The sequence below is a fragment of the Copadichromis virginalis genome, linkage group LG18 (genome assembly GCF_057382275.1).
Source record: "Copadichromis virginalis isolate Kocher_CV1m ecotype Utaka linkage group LG18, C_Virginalis_male_GT1.1, whole genome shotgun sequence".
In the NCBI taxonomy this organism is placed as follows: Eukaryota; Metazoa; Chordata; class Actinopteri; order Cichliformes; family Cichlidae; genus Copadichromis; species Copadichromis virginalis.
Window position 1 is genome coordinate 21,412,685 of NC_140635.1, and position 16,111 is coordinate 21,428,795.

The 16,111-nt window shown below is 43.0% G+C and overlaps 1 protein-coding gene across 2 annotated transcripts in view; it reads left to right on the plus strand.

Annotated features, from left to right (window-relative positions):
* Window positions 1–1,399: 1,399 nt before the first annotated feature.
* The window catches only part of ephb1 (EPH receptor B1), a 175,396-nt gene continuing 160,684 nt past the window's right edge, over window positions 1,400–16,111 (plus strand). For both annotated transcript variants that reach the window (XM_085439564.1, XM_085439565.1), the window contains exon 1: window positions 1,400–1,701. In XM_085439564.1, coding sequence (XP_085295690.1) covers window positions 1,641–1,701 — 61 coding nt within the window. In that variant the 5' untranslated portion in view covers window positions 1,400–1,640. The remainder of the gene's footprint in view (window positions 1,702–16,111) is intronic.

Sequence of the window (16,111 nt, forward strand, 5' to 3'; positions counted from 1 at the left end):
CCTACTCTTCCTTCCTTCCTCATCCCCAGGGTGTGCACGGCAAACAGGGACAGATTTCTCCTGTACTTGGAGATGACCTGTGGAGTCATAGGTGATGATGACTGGCCGGGTGAAAAATAAGGCCAGGTGGCTACGAAAGACTGAAAAACCAGCCAGTACCAGAGCCCGTGCTGCGCTGTGCCATGCCACATCGTAGTGCCACTCCTCACCACACCATTAAAAATGACAAATGCCCTCATCAGCTGCTTCCCCAGGTTAGCAACCGCTGCCTGATGCTCCTGAAGCCTTGCGTCTGCCCCAGTTCATCAGCTGGAGTTTGCCACAATTGGGACAACCATTTATTAAATGTGAGTCACCTTTCATTTTTGTCATTGCAAAGGTTGGGAGCAGAATAAAAAAAGAGATAGAAAGCAGTCAAAACAGCTCAAGTGTTGTTGGATAAATGCCGCACATATTTAAGTGTATTCCGTTATGCTATAACCTTAAGACATATACAGTAATTTTAGAAGCTGTGGACAATAATAAAACCCCCAAGATAAAAGTCATCCTTTATGTCCAGTAAAACGAAAGCAGGTGAACAGTATCTGGGACAGTGTACTGTGAAGGGACAGCACTGAAGTATTAGGCCAGCCAGTGGCCTGGGGTAAATTCAGACCTATTCAGGCTGCAGATTAACAACTCCATCCCAATTCTTCAGCTCCAGGGACACGGGTAGGGGGACACATCTATCCCAAGACAGGTGTATGGTTCTGGGCTACAGGGCAGCAACTGTCCCTCCCTCCGCTGAAGCGGACCCTGGCCCTCTGTGTCCCTGCAGGGAAAAGCCCATTGTGTGCACCATCTGTTGCCTCACAGACGCACACAAAAGGGGTGACGGGGACAACGGGAGGGAGCTGATGTGCAACGCCTGTTTTATATCATTAGGAGGTACAGCTGAATTTGTCAAAGCTATTAAAGAGCATTTTCAGTGCAAATAGGGCTTGAACCTGTGGGCACAAGTGAAGCTGCCAAGCTATAAAATCAGCTTTATTATTCATTCGCGTATCTGGGAAGTCCACTCAAAGTGATTCAAAATGAAATCAGCTGTGATTTTTAAGAGACTGATGAAATGATACTTTGAACCAAAGGTGGATGGGCTGCAGAGCAAGTGGTTCTCACAGTCAGAGTCAAGCTTTACGGGGTAAGCTCGACTCTAGGTTTGCTTGACTTGTAGGTGCAGCTCTGAGCCGACTGGTGGCGTTATTTCCCTTCACTGTAGCGGATACCGCTTCAAATAGGTCAAGGAAAAGTTTTGTGTTTTGACAATGTGCGGTGGGAGGAGCGCCGGGTTACCGATTGGTTAGTGAGTTTCAGCTACCAGTCGGTGATTGGCCCCGGCCCTCTAATGGGGCTGTGAGCAGGCAATGTCGGGTCTCCCCCACCTACTCCACCTACACCCCCTCCCTGCCTCGCACCCCCTTGCTCGCTACACTTCGCTCCTTCCTCGCACTGATTGTCACACATTGTTTACTACGGCTTGAAATGTGACACACAACAGAGGCTATCTGCTGGAGTACCGCTCTGACAACTGGGATTCTTTTTGACGCGCCCCGTGCGTCTTGGTTATTTGGGGGACAGGCTGTGGAGACTACCCTTCTGCCATGACAGTGGATTTGTTTGCGCTCTTATGCGTGCTGGTCATCACATCCTCTGCGATGGAAGGTAAATAAGAAATTGGGACTAATACTTGCCGTATATGTGGACATGACTCTCTCCGAGGGGCGCTTTGTAATGTGGGGGATGCATGCAAGGTTCTGTGTGAGGCAGCGCTGCGTCCGTGGCATGCAGAGCGATGCCATGCACGTGGGTCGCTGTGGGCATCCAGTTATTTCAGAGCAGCATCCTCCGGCTCCGCTCGTGTAACTCGTACTTGTGAAGAACGAGACGTTGCATGATTAAAATGCGTTCACAGCAGCGTGTGATAGTTTATCAGTGACTGTTTATCTTTATTCTATACATAAGTGCAAGCCAGCAGAAGCCTCCGTTATTATTTATGTTATTTTCTTATATTTCCTTTTCCCCCCTAAGTAGTGTTTTCTCAGGGGGATGCAAGCGCTCGCATTTATTTTCCTTTTTTTTTTTTAAATTAAACTAAATTACTACAACGAAAATCCACCGTGCATTGTTCTGTGGCACTTTGAATTGGCGAGGCAAACTCTATTAGACTGTGTTGATGGGAAGTTTCCCAAGATGCACTTTATGCTGGATTGCATTACGTCTTTTTACAACTGGAAAGCAACTACAAAAAATAGCCTCTCCCTTTCTGTCGACTATGCCCTGATTTTTTTTCTTCTCTTCGTGCATCTCCTTTCCTCCTTCACTATCTGTGTCCGCATCTGCTCCTGTTTCCTTTCTGTTCCCTCTCACAGTCATCTGGACAAGCGTTGGTGTCAGTAGAGTGGTAGCCAATATCACCAATATCATCAGTTAAACATGTTTTTCATTTCCGCTGTGGGACCCCAGGGACCGGACACTAGGCTGCTGCCTGCGACATTATCTGCTGCACGGATAGCCCAGAGGCATGGTGGATATATAGTGTCTTCTCTCGTGTTATTGTACAGTAGCAGCCTCTTTCTAATATAACATACACTAAAGCACACCGGCTTCCCCTTGGCTGTCTGTATCCACTCCCACAAACAAGTAAATTAAAAGCACAGTTAAAATGTGTTTTCTCACACACAGGTTTTCTCTTTAATCGTTTACAACTCTCCTCCTGGGCTGTCCCCAGCTCTGGCGGTACTCTATAATTTGGCGGTGGCTTTCTTGTTTGTGCTCATCAGATTTCGACACTGATATGGATACCAAGCCCAGGCCCAAATTGCTACCTCTGCAAGAATGGATATTCTGAGGTTCAAATGTTTACCCTGTGTGAAATGACAGCAAGAAATGTAATTTTGGAGAGATGAGTGGAGGATGAGAGGGAGGAAAAAAATTTCCCTGCTTGGAAAGAGGTGTGGGATTTCTGCTTTGAAAAAAAAAAAACGGGATGGGACTGAAGCAGATGGGCAGGGAGATGGCCCCTGGGTTACCTCAGTAACAAGGATGAAAGCGATTTCCTTGTTTTTTGATGCTAATTGAAAGGAGGTTGCCCCATGGGAAGGTTAAAATCTTTGCTGATCTGAACTCCAATCTGTTGCTCTTTCATTTTTTTTGTCTGTGTGTGCGAGAGAGAGAAAGCGAGAGGGATTGAGCGGGGGCCATTGATCACATTATCCCTGCCTATCCTGTCACCCTTAATCTGATTAGTCCAAATCTGCTGATAATCACAAAGTGTCAGGGATCTGTTTGTATGCGGCGGGTGTCGGGGTATCCGTGTAACTTTAGAGCCACGACCATATAGAAGGCTGATTGTGATGAATTGAATGGTTTATTTGACCTTACGCATATGGTCGTAGTAAACAACAATTACATCATCGATTCAGACCCTCAAGACCACGTACTGATGAACTGTGGGATGAAAATTATAAGGAAGAAGTACTCCAAGTGTGATTGCATGGGCGGTAGGCTGTGGCTCAGGAGGACGAGTGGCTTGCGTCATCATATCAGGTGGTTGACGGACGGTGGTTCAATTCCTGTAGTGTACCCGATGAATCTGCCGCAGTGTGAATGTGTGAGCGTTAGTTTAAAGCGGGTGAATGAGGGTTGTTGTAAAAAAAGTGCTTTGAGTATTCAAATTGAATACAAAAGTACTATATAAGTACCAGTCTATTTGTCTCGAAGGTGGATTTAAACTCCAGCTGCAGCATAAATACTACACCACACATCAAGGCAAAATATCAACTTACAGAAACACATTCACTGGCGAGCTATTGAAAAGGTGCAGAGAGGCGGTCAGAACCAGAGCAGAAGGTTATAACAGTTAAGTGTGAAGACAGGGCTCTGTATGGTAGCAGTGAAAAAAAGACTTCTCCTTATTATCTTCACTTTTCTTCACAGCTCTCCTCTTTTCCTCGTTTGTCTACCCTACTCTGTTGTTCCTAGTTTTCTTCCCTCATCTCCCGGTTCCGCTCTCATCTCTCTCATCGCTTCTTCAGCTCACTGTCTCTCTGGTATGCATGCACTACTTGCCAACAGCAGCAGTAATACTGCTTTGCTTAGAAAGCCACTGCTTATTTATGTTTGCCCTTAAACCAATTAGGCCCAGATAAGCCCGCTCATTTACCGGCCCAGAATGTGGTGGTGGAGAAAGCTGGAGTGGAGCGAAGGGAGGATGAAACAGCAGCGGAAGATAGACAGAGACCGAATGAGATAAAACGATGAGCGAGACAGAAAGAGAGAGGTCAGCGAGTTTCAGAAAAGATACGGTATGCATGTTTTACAAATGAGATGACTGTAAACGAACCGGGCTAAGAAAGTAAACGAGCACCCTGCTATATCAGGGATCTGACATACAGTAGATGTCTGAGCCATGGCGCAGCATTGTAAAACAGCAGTTTTATTCAGTATGAGTATGATAAGAGAATGTTAGTAATGTGCTGTAACCAGTCCCCCAGGATGCTGTGCTAAGTAGCTGCGCTGCACTATGGTGATGCATCATCCTCAAACGATGGAAGAGAATGTATTGTAGACTCCTGAATAAATAGCAATTATGATCGCTTAATCGATAGTTGTAGGTTATGCAGGTCAGCTAAGTTAAGCAGTGGTGGTGTGGTTGATTAGAGGTCAGAGGAGAGAGTATAGAAGCTTACGTTCGTACGCTTGTCTCAGTGTAAGTAACCGCTCTGTTGAAGTGTCCTTGAGCAACACACTGACTCACCTCCAGGGGTACTACACTGTGGATGACCTGTTGCTTCTCCCCATGTTGTGCAGATAATTCAGCAAGCTTTCCTCTGTCGTCTCCCACCCTTTAAACCTTGCATTGAAAACCGAGCTCATACTTTGTGACAGCAGAGTTAAAAATGTTCTACTGTTCAGTGTGTAAGTTGTGCGCGCTCACCAGCTGTGCAGAGGAGCCAGCCTGCAAAAAGAATCCTGTTGAGTCTCTAATGGATTTTAATGCAAGATTGCTCTTTTCCTCTGCTCTCTCATTTCATATTATTAGACAAAAATAACAAAGGAATTAAAGCTGAACCGAGGCTCGTGGGTTGATGTGGTAAGTGTAAAAAGACATAAAGCATTATTTGTGTGAGGGGCTGACGTGTGTATTTTAGCCGCAGGCGCTACTGCTGACCTGGGACCACCTGAAGTAGAATTCAATTTCTCCCTTGTTTTTTACAGCCATGTGTGTATTGTGCGTTTGGGTCCCCATGTTGTGAGTATAGCTCTAAAACACATTATAGCTGGCAGGGGCAGCAGACATGGCCTCATCCCATAATAGAGGCTTTATTTTGCCCACAGTGAAAAGACGACTTGTTGTTAAGGTTCGCTTACATAGCTTACTCAGCTTACTGAGCTATGACGACCCCCAGTGCAAACCCCCTACGTGCAGCTTGTGTACCTGCAGTCCTGCAAAAGTGCTTCTTTTCCTGTGAAACTATAACACTTCCAGCGCACGCAGTGCGAGGAACATTCTGTGAAGGGTTTCCCACATTTTCAAAATGTGTTTCACTTCCTCCTCCTCATTCTCTGCGTCTCTGCTTCCTTTCTCACTGTCTTCCCTCAAAGCCCACGTACACGTGACATCCACAGAGAGCACCCCTCAGAGTTCACCTTACCCCAGAGACATCTGAGCCATGGGATGGCCAGATGGTGGATGCAGGTTGGGAGCTTATGCATGTGCACATTTTTTGTGCACAGCCCCCCTCCCCAGTGTGAGAATGAGTTCTGTCAAGGTAGAGCATAGAAAGAGAGAAATAAAGCACTATGCGCTGTATTGCAAGCGTCTCCTCTGCATCCCGGTCCATTTTAATTACTGAAATGGGACTTGCATCGTGGATATCTCATGTTCTTTACGACGCTGTTTTCCAGTGTCGTCCACGCATTTCCGAGCCCAGAGATTTACCGCGGCGATGCTATCAGCAGTGTTAGGTTCCTACCCGTCTTGCTTCGTGCTTGGCCCTTATCTGAGCAGGTGGCCGACTGTGGGACGAGAGCTACGGCCTTATCTGTGCGATCTCGGGGATAAGCAGACCCACTGCATCAGCAACATACGAAACGCATTAGAGCACAGGAGTGAAAGCGGTGACGCTCGTGACACAGTTCAACCTCAAACTGTGTGAGTCATCTGTTTGCTGGTGAAGCCAGATCGCTCAAATGGTGAGCACACAACAGGGAGAGAAGCACGCAGCGCGCTCAGTGATTAGACTTGATGTGCACAAGAGCACAAACTTTGAGAGAACCCTCCAAGCCACACCTAGTATAGGAAAATGGCAATGCAGGTTATTGATTGGCTGCAGTGACCCAGCTTCTCCACCACTCATGGATGGTAGTGTGAAAAATGTGCTTTTTCTAATTCTTTTTTTCAGTCTCAGAGGCCTTTTTTCCTCTCCATTATCACCTGTCCTACAGATTGGGTGACAGTTGTTCAGTCAGCAGGAAAGGGGAGCCTCTTCAATATCTGTTGAGCTGAGAGGTGAGAAGAAAAAGCATTGATCACCGAGTCTTATTTCCCAGTGTTCACGCAGCCTTGCTCCTGAGGCTGTTATACTTAAAGCACCATTTCAACCACCTCTCCTCCATCCCATGGTCCCTTAAGCTTGTCCATTTCAGCTTCTCCTCACCAACTCAGAGTCAACCCAGGACCAAAATGCTTGTTACTGACTTTTTCAGAAGTTCTTCTTGCCTGTTAGATTGTTCTTATGAATTTAATATGAGGGTGCAACCTTTAAGAGCCTGTTAATAGTGCAAAAAAAAAAAAAAAAAGACATATGGCACCATGTTTTTATTGCTGATCAAATAAAGTTGTTAAGATAGACCCCTTTCTTTCTATTTCCCAGTAGACTTTAGGAAATATACTTTTTTAGACATAAATAACTGTGTAGTTATATTAAACCTCTGTCTACAGACGAGCACGACGGATACCATTTATCACCTAGCTTCACCTTTCATGTCACCATTTTAGCATTAGCCATAGCAACGCGCCGCTACTTTCACAGTAACACATGGCTAATGTGGCTGTCAGGTAAATGCTAATAGTTAAACAGGTAACGTTGACGTGTGCATCGGCCAGGTTAACATTTCTGATCTCTTTAATCTCACTCTTTGATAATTCGGTATTGTTGAAGTGAGAGCTTCACTGACCTTTTCAAAAAGGGTGAAGTGTGCATCACTGTTGATATTGATCCTGTTAAAAAAAGAATTTTAATATTGATTATGATCAGAGTATTGTTTTTTTATTTTTTTTTATTGGCAGCCAAAGTGCAAAGTACAAAAGGCACCATCTCTGGCTGTGGGAGTATTAATTCGGATGGCGTGGGTATTTTAAGTAGAAATATATATTCCAGCATGTTTTGCAATGAAGTGTGCTACTTCCACCTGAATAATTTGCCAGTTATTTCACTCTGTTTTTATTTTACACAGCATTTTAGCCTTCTTAGTTGCATTTTGGCTGTAGATTTGTTTTTTGTGGTTGTAAGCGCAGGGTACACTCCCGTCTGTAAACTCTTATTTCCCAAACCTAACAGCCTTTGAAAAACTGGCTATTTCTCCCTTCTTCTCCCCAGTTTTTTCCCCCCATCTTTCCCCCTTCCCCCCGCAGACGTTTTTGGTTAAAAACAGATGCATTTATAAAGCATTATAGGGAAAGTGAAACATGAGCCTGTCGTCCTGAAGATGTAACAGGCACAGCATTGGCAGAAAGAGAGGAGCGAGACTGTTGGGGTTGTAGGCGTGCAGGCAGAAAGAGCTTCATTTATGATTGTTATAATGAGATCTATTTTTAAGTCTGGCCCAGAATGAATTAATATGACTTTTAAGCCCAAAATCTAAGGCTTAAGGGCGACAAGTAGGAAGGGAGTGGTGCAAGAACACGTAGTGAATCAGTGTTTTTGTGACTTCCAATGCGTGGGAAACTTGAAACGTCTCTTTTAAAGTCTACAATCAAACTGATAAGAATATCAGCTAAGAGTACATGCTTGATAACTACACACTGTGTTTATTCAGCAAATCCCTTGCTGCAGAAGTTTAGATGTGCAATATATGAAGCTGCCACCATACAGGAATTTTATAAAACTGTGGGACTTTTGCATTTAAAGTGAATTAGCAGCCCAGCGGATGCTGTGTCTCCAGCGCTCAGAGGAATTAAAGGCAGAACGTTAATAGGGCTGAAATTACGGTTGGTGGTGGAAGCTGCTCCACTTCTGATTAAATAAAAGCCGGCTCCTCTACAGGCTGTTTCTCATAGGGACTGACAAGCTCTCTCACACACACAAGTACAGTTGTAAATGTGCGAGAGCCTCGCAGCGCACACATACACAACGACATGCATAGCTTTGATGTGTGGAAAGGAAATGAGCAGAGACTGAGAGCTAAGGGCCTGGGCCTGAGGCCTGTCCCATTATTAATGAGTAAGTGCCAGAGCTTCTCCCAGGTTCAGGACATGTGGACATATTTCACTATTCGCCTGCCCTTCTCCTCACCATAAATGTAATCTCTTATTAAACATTGGCTTCGTGGCAAGAGAGTGTCAGAGAAATTGTGCACGAATATTTGTGTGTCTGTATTTGTGTCCCATTAGCAAGAGAAATGAAAGTAGTGGTGGAGAAAAATGAAGTGCCTGCGCAGTGCAAAATGGAATGCCAGCTTCCAAGAGGGACACTGATGGGCCAATAAGTAGCAGTGGTGGGAGGACAGTTTTCACCCTGCATAACACTGAATCTCTCTGCCAGGCAAATTTCAGCCTGCCCTGTGCTGTCCACTTTTCTAGCTGGAGAAGAAAAGAGCATTTCTGGAGGTAATTAACTATTGATTTGAAGCATAGAGGGTAATGGGGAAATGAGCGGACAGTATCTCGATCTACCGGCAGCGGGCTGGCTGGCTAGAGTACAACTAAGGAAACTGACAGGGTGTGAGGAGCATTTCCTAAGTGAAACAAAGCCAAAGGTGGTTTGTTTGGGTGTGGAGTTCTGTTTTCATTTTGGCAGAGAGAAGAAGGAATCAGAAGCCTGTGAATGTCTGTTGATTGCTGCCTTACTTTCTGCGTCACATGCAGCTGTTAAACTGTGGGATCTTTGATCAGGACGGCATCCTTGACACTTAACTTCATTTGACATCATTTCTGAGAAAAAAACACAGTGACATCATCTGTGGGGTCACAAATCCCTTGACATCACACCTCATCCAGCTAACTTCAAACTTAGGATCACACCTACTTGGATCCAAACCACTGCGGCCAAAAGACTGAAGAGAAACACACACACTGGTATTTCTTCATTTATTAGTGAGATTTTTCTTTCCTTAGCTTGCCATGTTTATGTTTGGTTTGATAGCCAAGTTAATTCGAGTCTATATTGCTGACCTTCCAGGACCAAAGGGACTAATTTAAATGAGACGCATCCCGAGTTCAATTCAAAACCAAACGTCCTCAACTTACACTTTTAACCCTGCAGGAGATGATATATATTTCACAGAGAGTGTTGCTGTGTTCCTTCCTCTGCGCTCTCCTTTGACAGCTCTGTGTGGTATTGTTTTTGTTAGCGGCGAGCTAGAGGACAAGGATTAGGACTCATTTGTGCAAGAGAACAGAGGCGACGAGGGACGAAGAGACAGAGAGGGAGCAAATGATAAGCCTGTATCTGCCTACAATCTTATTTGTGCTAATGAGGAGGCTGGTGGTTCTGGCTGCTAACCCTTAAGCACATCCAGCCTTTAGAGTGCGTATGGCTACATGTCATTTTTATGAGAGTACGTCTCCTTAGCTCTCTATGGGGATTGTGATTTTAAAAAAATGGAAAAAAAACAACAACTCTGATGTAGAGAGGTTTTATTGTTGCTGTTAGCCAGACTAGTTTGTGTATTTGCTGTTAGTGCAAGCTTAGTTGTTACAATTGCAGTTGAAATTTCTGAAGAATGTCTTGATTCAGCTAGTTAGCAGACTCAGTAAATCACTCTTTTCCCAAACCTCTATTGGGGCTCAGTGAACGGTATAAATTCATGCCCCTCTTCAATTGTTCTCTTCCTCCTCATTCCCTGCTTTCTGCATTTAAAGCGGCATGCCTTTGATGTGAGCTTTACACACTGTTAGACACCCACTCAGCAGATTGACACTGATGTCTGGGCGGAGTCGGTCCATTTCTGAGAGCTGGGGAGATGAACTGCCTGAATATACTGTACACATATGGTACACAGTCAGGTAGTTTTAAATAACGTAAAGTGGGATGTGGACGTGAATGAACAGATGTGCTCATTTTTCCACTCCGGCCGTGCTGCACTCAGCTGATGACGTGTCAAGATGATAAATGTTCCTACTAAGCCAAGCTGAATGTAATTGTAGAGCGGTTTTCCTGGTGTTTTACAACTATGTCACACCGATTTTAGAGGAAGCTCAGTTAAAACCAAAAGATACATTCTTGACATTTAAGATGTCGATTGGATATTATTTAAAAAAATAAAAAATTCCACCAAATTCCCTAAACAGCCCTCCAGCACAGTGTTAGAGCTTTGCTACAGAACAAGTTCAGTAATGCTGAATGATTTGTAAAGGCCTAATTAGGGAGGATGTGCATGATGTGCATGTGTGTGTTTGTGCTGTACAAATTGTCAGATGTAGTTTGTGTGTCTGTTCTAGGGATCACTTAGTTAAGATCGTGTAATTAAAAAAAGAAAACATACACATTCAAACACACCAAAAAACTGTTTTATTCATCAAAACATCCACAAAACAAAAACAACATACATTTTAAGGCAGATGCAATCATTGACCAAACCCAAGACAGACACACAGTTAGAAAAAACTGGGGCAGAGACTTAACAGTGAAAATTGATGAAGACTGATTAAGGTTATAACATAGTTATGATATAGTCAGTAGGCGTATAAAAGTATTTTCAAGATTTTTCTTTATTATTTTTCTTTCTTTTTTTTACCTAAGCCAATGTCAGTACTATGAAAATGACTTGCGTCACACCTCATTTCTTTAACTTTTGCAAGCAAAATAAGAACTAGGTGGAGTAATTTATTGAAATGTGTGCAAACATCATCATGATTTACATTTCTTAAATACATGACTTTCAGATGTTGTCCATCTGCTGTAGATTGTCTTTGAGGTCTGACAGTCCCTCTTTTGTCCACCACTTGTCCAGTTTAATCTGTTTTTTTAAGGACGCTGCACATATCACGTGCCAAGATTTCGACTAATAGCTCTTTGGGAATTGCCTTGTTGTTGCACAAATACTATTTTATGCTTGTCAAACTGTGTTATCGTTGGCATTTTCTATTGATTGAACTAAAGAAATGGGAAGAAATTATGTGTTTTTGTGGCAGGCTGCTGGTAATAAAATGCCTAAAAATACAAGTTAAAATTGGCCTGCTGTGTTTAGACACCATACTTGTTCATCTATTGAGACTGGTGTATTTATTTATTCTTGAATAATTTATAGGTCAGCGTTAAGAGGCTTAACAAACAAAACGTTCCTCTCAAAATGGTCAAGTGCAAGGACTGGACAGAGAAATGAGTGAAAAGGCAGCCAGTTTCCAAAGATAAACCTTGAAAGAGCTTCAGAAAGCTTGCAGAACTATTGCTCAAGGCTGCTTTACAAGTTACAAGAATGCCCCAATCCTTGGAAGCAAACTATAAAGAAATGAGTGGTGGCCCAAGACTTTCCCATACTGGTCCTGTGAATGGTTTAACAAATAGAAAAACAACTTGGAAGACCTGAAAAAGAAAAAAAAGAACCTATAAAATGTTATTAATTTATATAGTTCAGCTGTTATCTGACCACTTGTGTTTACTAATCAATAGGTTAAATCCATTTGTGTTATTGTATATACGCTTTTTAAGTCGTGCTTATAACAGCAATTGAAATTATAAATCTAGATCTGTGTCATGACTATATTTTCAGGGTTGGAATAGCAAAAATCTGCAGGTTGGGGAATTGCATAGAGCATGCATACTTCTGTTTTATGTGCGGTGCCTATTCTAACGCCAGCATCATCTCCAATATGATCCATCACACAACTTCATGGTGGAATGGTCAGTTTAAGAAAAAATCTAGTTTCATTTTTATGTGTTTGTTGGTGTGTTTGTCAGTACTTGTTAAACAGAAGGAGGTTTCGCTTTGTGTGAGAAGAATTTTACCTGCAACTGGTATCGTTTCTTCATTAGAGTACTTGAGTTTGAATGAATCACGTTGCTGAGTTTGTCCCAACTATATATTTCAAGTGGGTATATCATGTTCCAACGTGTCTTAATGACAATATTGACTAAGTAATACTGATTATAAAGCGGATGTCTAGACAAAAAGCAGTTAGCTTAGTAGAGTCATGCAGGGGTGTGTTACAGTCTCCCAGGCTTTTGTTCTCCTCACGAAAGCTTTAGTCCTTCTTTCCTCAGACAACACTAAACAGGTTAGGGAAAATAGGGAAAGTACTTCCTTTTTTTAAAAAGCAGTGCGTGAGTATCTTAGGCTGTTACGATTTGCAGACTCATGTTCATAGTTCTTCTTTCCACCTGATCAAATCATAGCAAATTTTTTTTGTCTGTGTGTTTGTTGGTGAATATGTGACCGTTGATGACTCATCTCTTTGTAAAGAAAGCCAGGTTTAGTTTGAAAGTTTGAAAAGAAAATGCCTGACCCAAGAAAATGCTTTCATGTCTCAAATAATCCAGCAGCCCACCATTCATTTGGCACTTAAGGAAGCCACTTGATATGTGAACTTGCTTTACCCGAGGTGCAACAGAGAGGCACAGATGTGTATTGCTCTCTTCGCGTGATGGTTATAACTCCTGACAAGGTCACTGTGTGTCTTGTGTGCGTATTTGTGCGAGGAAATTCAAGCTTGTGTAAAATGTTTTTCAGACACCTGCCAATGATTGGCCCGAAGTGGACACCTTTTTTCTGTTATTACTGATGGCTGAAAATTTAAAAGGAGCCTGGAGAGTGACTTACATTTCTGCACTTTCTGGTTTTTTGTAATCAATTTGTGGTTCATGCAATGCTCTGTGAATCTCTTTGAACTCTTTGATAAACATCCTTTAGCAGCTTCTAAAAGGAAGAGCATGATGGATGGTCTGACGGACAGATAATGCATCTAAAAAAAAGAAAGAGAGAAAGAAAAAGGGCGGAAAAAAGAAGCAGAAAAGATGACGCGCAAGCAAGAAGCGTCCTTTCTCTTTCTGTTGTCTTGGCTGTACAGATTGATTGTGAATCGTCCAGGATGTATGGCATTGCGATCATATCATGGATCAAAGCATGGGGAGGGAATGACAGATGTCGTAAGCGTCCTTTGTTTATTTGAGAGCTGAGTGGCTGTGTGATGGATTGGCTGTGTTTTTTGGATACTAGGATGATTTGTCATCTCCTGTGTGTCCCTTTGTGTTTGTTTTAAACATTTAAAGGGGCAAACAAAAGGTTTGTCCCCTGCTGAAAAACGTCCTAAAGTTGGACATTTTGCCACCACGCGGGCATTTATAGGTTAAATAGTACAAGCCATTAAAATTATAAGCCCACGGCCGCTTTTAGGGAGTATTTTTTTATTTAATATTACCTTCAATGGGACATTTGTCAAAATTCTAGAACATTATGTGAGTATTCCTGTTAGACTAAATGTGCCTCAAAGAAATGGGGCACCAGTGGTGGTAATTGGGCCATAATTGGGCTGTTGAGGAAGGGGTTAAGTGGGTTTCAGTCAAGGTCATTTCGAGTGGTAGGCTATATGTACCCTAGAATGTCCCCCAAACTCCTGAGCATTGTAGATATGAAATTGTACTGGCAAGCTGAAATCATGCTGTAATTGCTACAGCTACACTGGAGATTTGTAACACACATGGACGTGCGGTTGTACGGTGTGCTCCCATCTCAGGTGGAGAGTAGATCGGGTCATTGATATGGAGGACCATTTCTATGCTAACAGCTCCTGATTGCGCTGCCTTTCACATCGCAGTGACATCAGCACATTGCTAATTGACAGATAATTGCCAATAATCACGACATGGATCTGTGTGAGTTCAATTAGCAGAGCCTGCTGCAGCGTGCCAGCTCTTTTAAGAAAAAAAAAAGAACTGATCATTTGGCTCTTGTTTAGTAGCCTGGAGTAATCAAATTTTTCAAGAACAATTTTGGAAATGGTTGTGCATTGTGGATATGTTTGGGATTTTCACGTTGCAATGTGTACAACAGTGTTTGCTGCTGCCTTCGAGTGAGATAAAAGCCAGGGACTTGTAATGGGATCCTGTCTGTTGGGAAAAGATGGAGGAAATCGCTGGGAGCAGGAATGTGCTTGACTTGTTCGTTTGGGTCAGCGAAGGAAGTACTGGTGTCTGTTTGTGTGTGTGTGCGTTAGAGGGAGTTGTTATTGTCCAAAACTGTATTTGCTCAGCAATAGAAAAACTGAAATGTGATATGAATATCCGCTCCATTCTTCCATGAAAGTACCTGAAAATACCCCTGAAAAGGTCCCATTTAGGCTCGCTCGCAGACAATACAGTACAATGCTCCTGATGACAGGCTAACTGGGGGAGGAAATAGCCCTGCTAGGGCCAACATAATAGCGGAATATTCTGGAAGCCACAGGAGGGATTTATGGAGGCAAATAGTCTTTTCTCTAACATTCAGTGGAACAGTGTGTATGGGTTATATGTGTGTGTGTGTGTGTGTGTGTGTGTGACATGCTGACCTTCTTTGCTGTGTGTCCACCACGTTCTGTGATGAAGTGAGATGTGTGAATTGGATTCTTGCCTAACCTGTCAATCAGATGAAGAGATCATTAGAGGTGTCACACTCAAATCTCTCGTCTCTCTAATCAGCTGTCATACTAACAACCCCAACTTCTCCATGTGCCCGTGGCCGGCTGCCAAATGCAAGTTCATGAGTTGAAGCTGAATACACGGTGGAATTAAAGCCTTGGTTATTTTGCTCATGAATTTTGTTCAAATGGCTCATATATCAAGGTGAACACCCCTTGGTTGTTTTCTCTTCCCACATTGCCAAGGAGATGACTCTATCTTGGGGTCCGCATGTAGCTCATGTTGGATCCCTGTTGCTCTCTAACAGTGAGGGAGTGCAATTAGCGCTGAATTTGCTGAGGGTGGCATGGAACCAGAGACCTGTCACCTCTGCTTCACAGCTCAGTCTTTGAAGACACGTATGCACATGCACACGCATGTGCCTGCATGTGTGCTGCCATGCGTGGGGAAAGGGAGCATAAAATCACGGCACCTGCTTCACAGCAGGTGGTGAGACTGCCTCACCATGACAATGTGTGTGTGGGAGGAAGGGCAAGATGCAGTGAAAGGCATATTGCATGTGATCAGAGACAGAACAGCATCTAAATGCAGGCAGTTATTTGTAATCAATGTTACCGCAGGTCCCTTTGGGTATGCTAATGTATTCTAAAATGTTAATATATTTCAGTGCCAAACCCCTAAGTTGTATCATCGGAGTGAATGAGCGATGGTGCACACCATGACAATGAGATGGAAATCTGTTTTTGGAATGTCATACAGTATCTTGGGGGAAATGAATTCCTGCATACAGTTATTGAGAAATTGCATTGCACTGTTTCTGACTGGACTCTTCAGGTAGCAACCATTGCAACTTGTTTATTAGAATTATTTGATCCAAGTTTGAAAGTCCCTTTGATGTTTCTGGTGAAGGGCTGATGTGGCACAAAATGGTCAGAAGCTCATTGACATGGACAGGGAATTTGATAGGGTGGGCTGTAACTGACCCAAGAGACTGGCAATTGGATGTTGTAGCTGTGAAATCTCTCTTGATCATGGAACAGCTGGATATGAACTAGAGATGGCACGATACCACTTTTTTATGTCCGATACCGATACCGATATCATAAATTTGGATATCTGCCGATACCGATATGAATCCGATATAGTGTTTTTTAATCAACAAAACTGTTTTTTAAATATCTTGCTGCATTTTGTATAAGTTCATACTCAAGTTTAAAACAACAACTACACTAAAGCTATTCTGTTATACCTGTATGCAAAAAAAAATATTTCATAGTTCAGCAATACTGATCAAT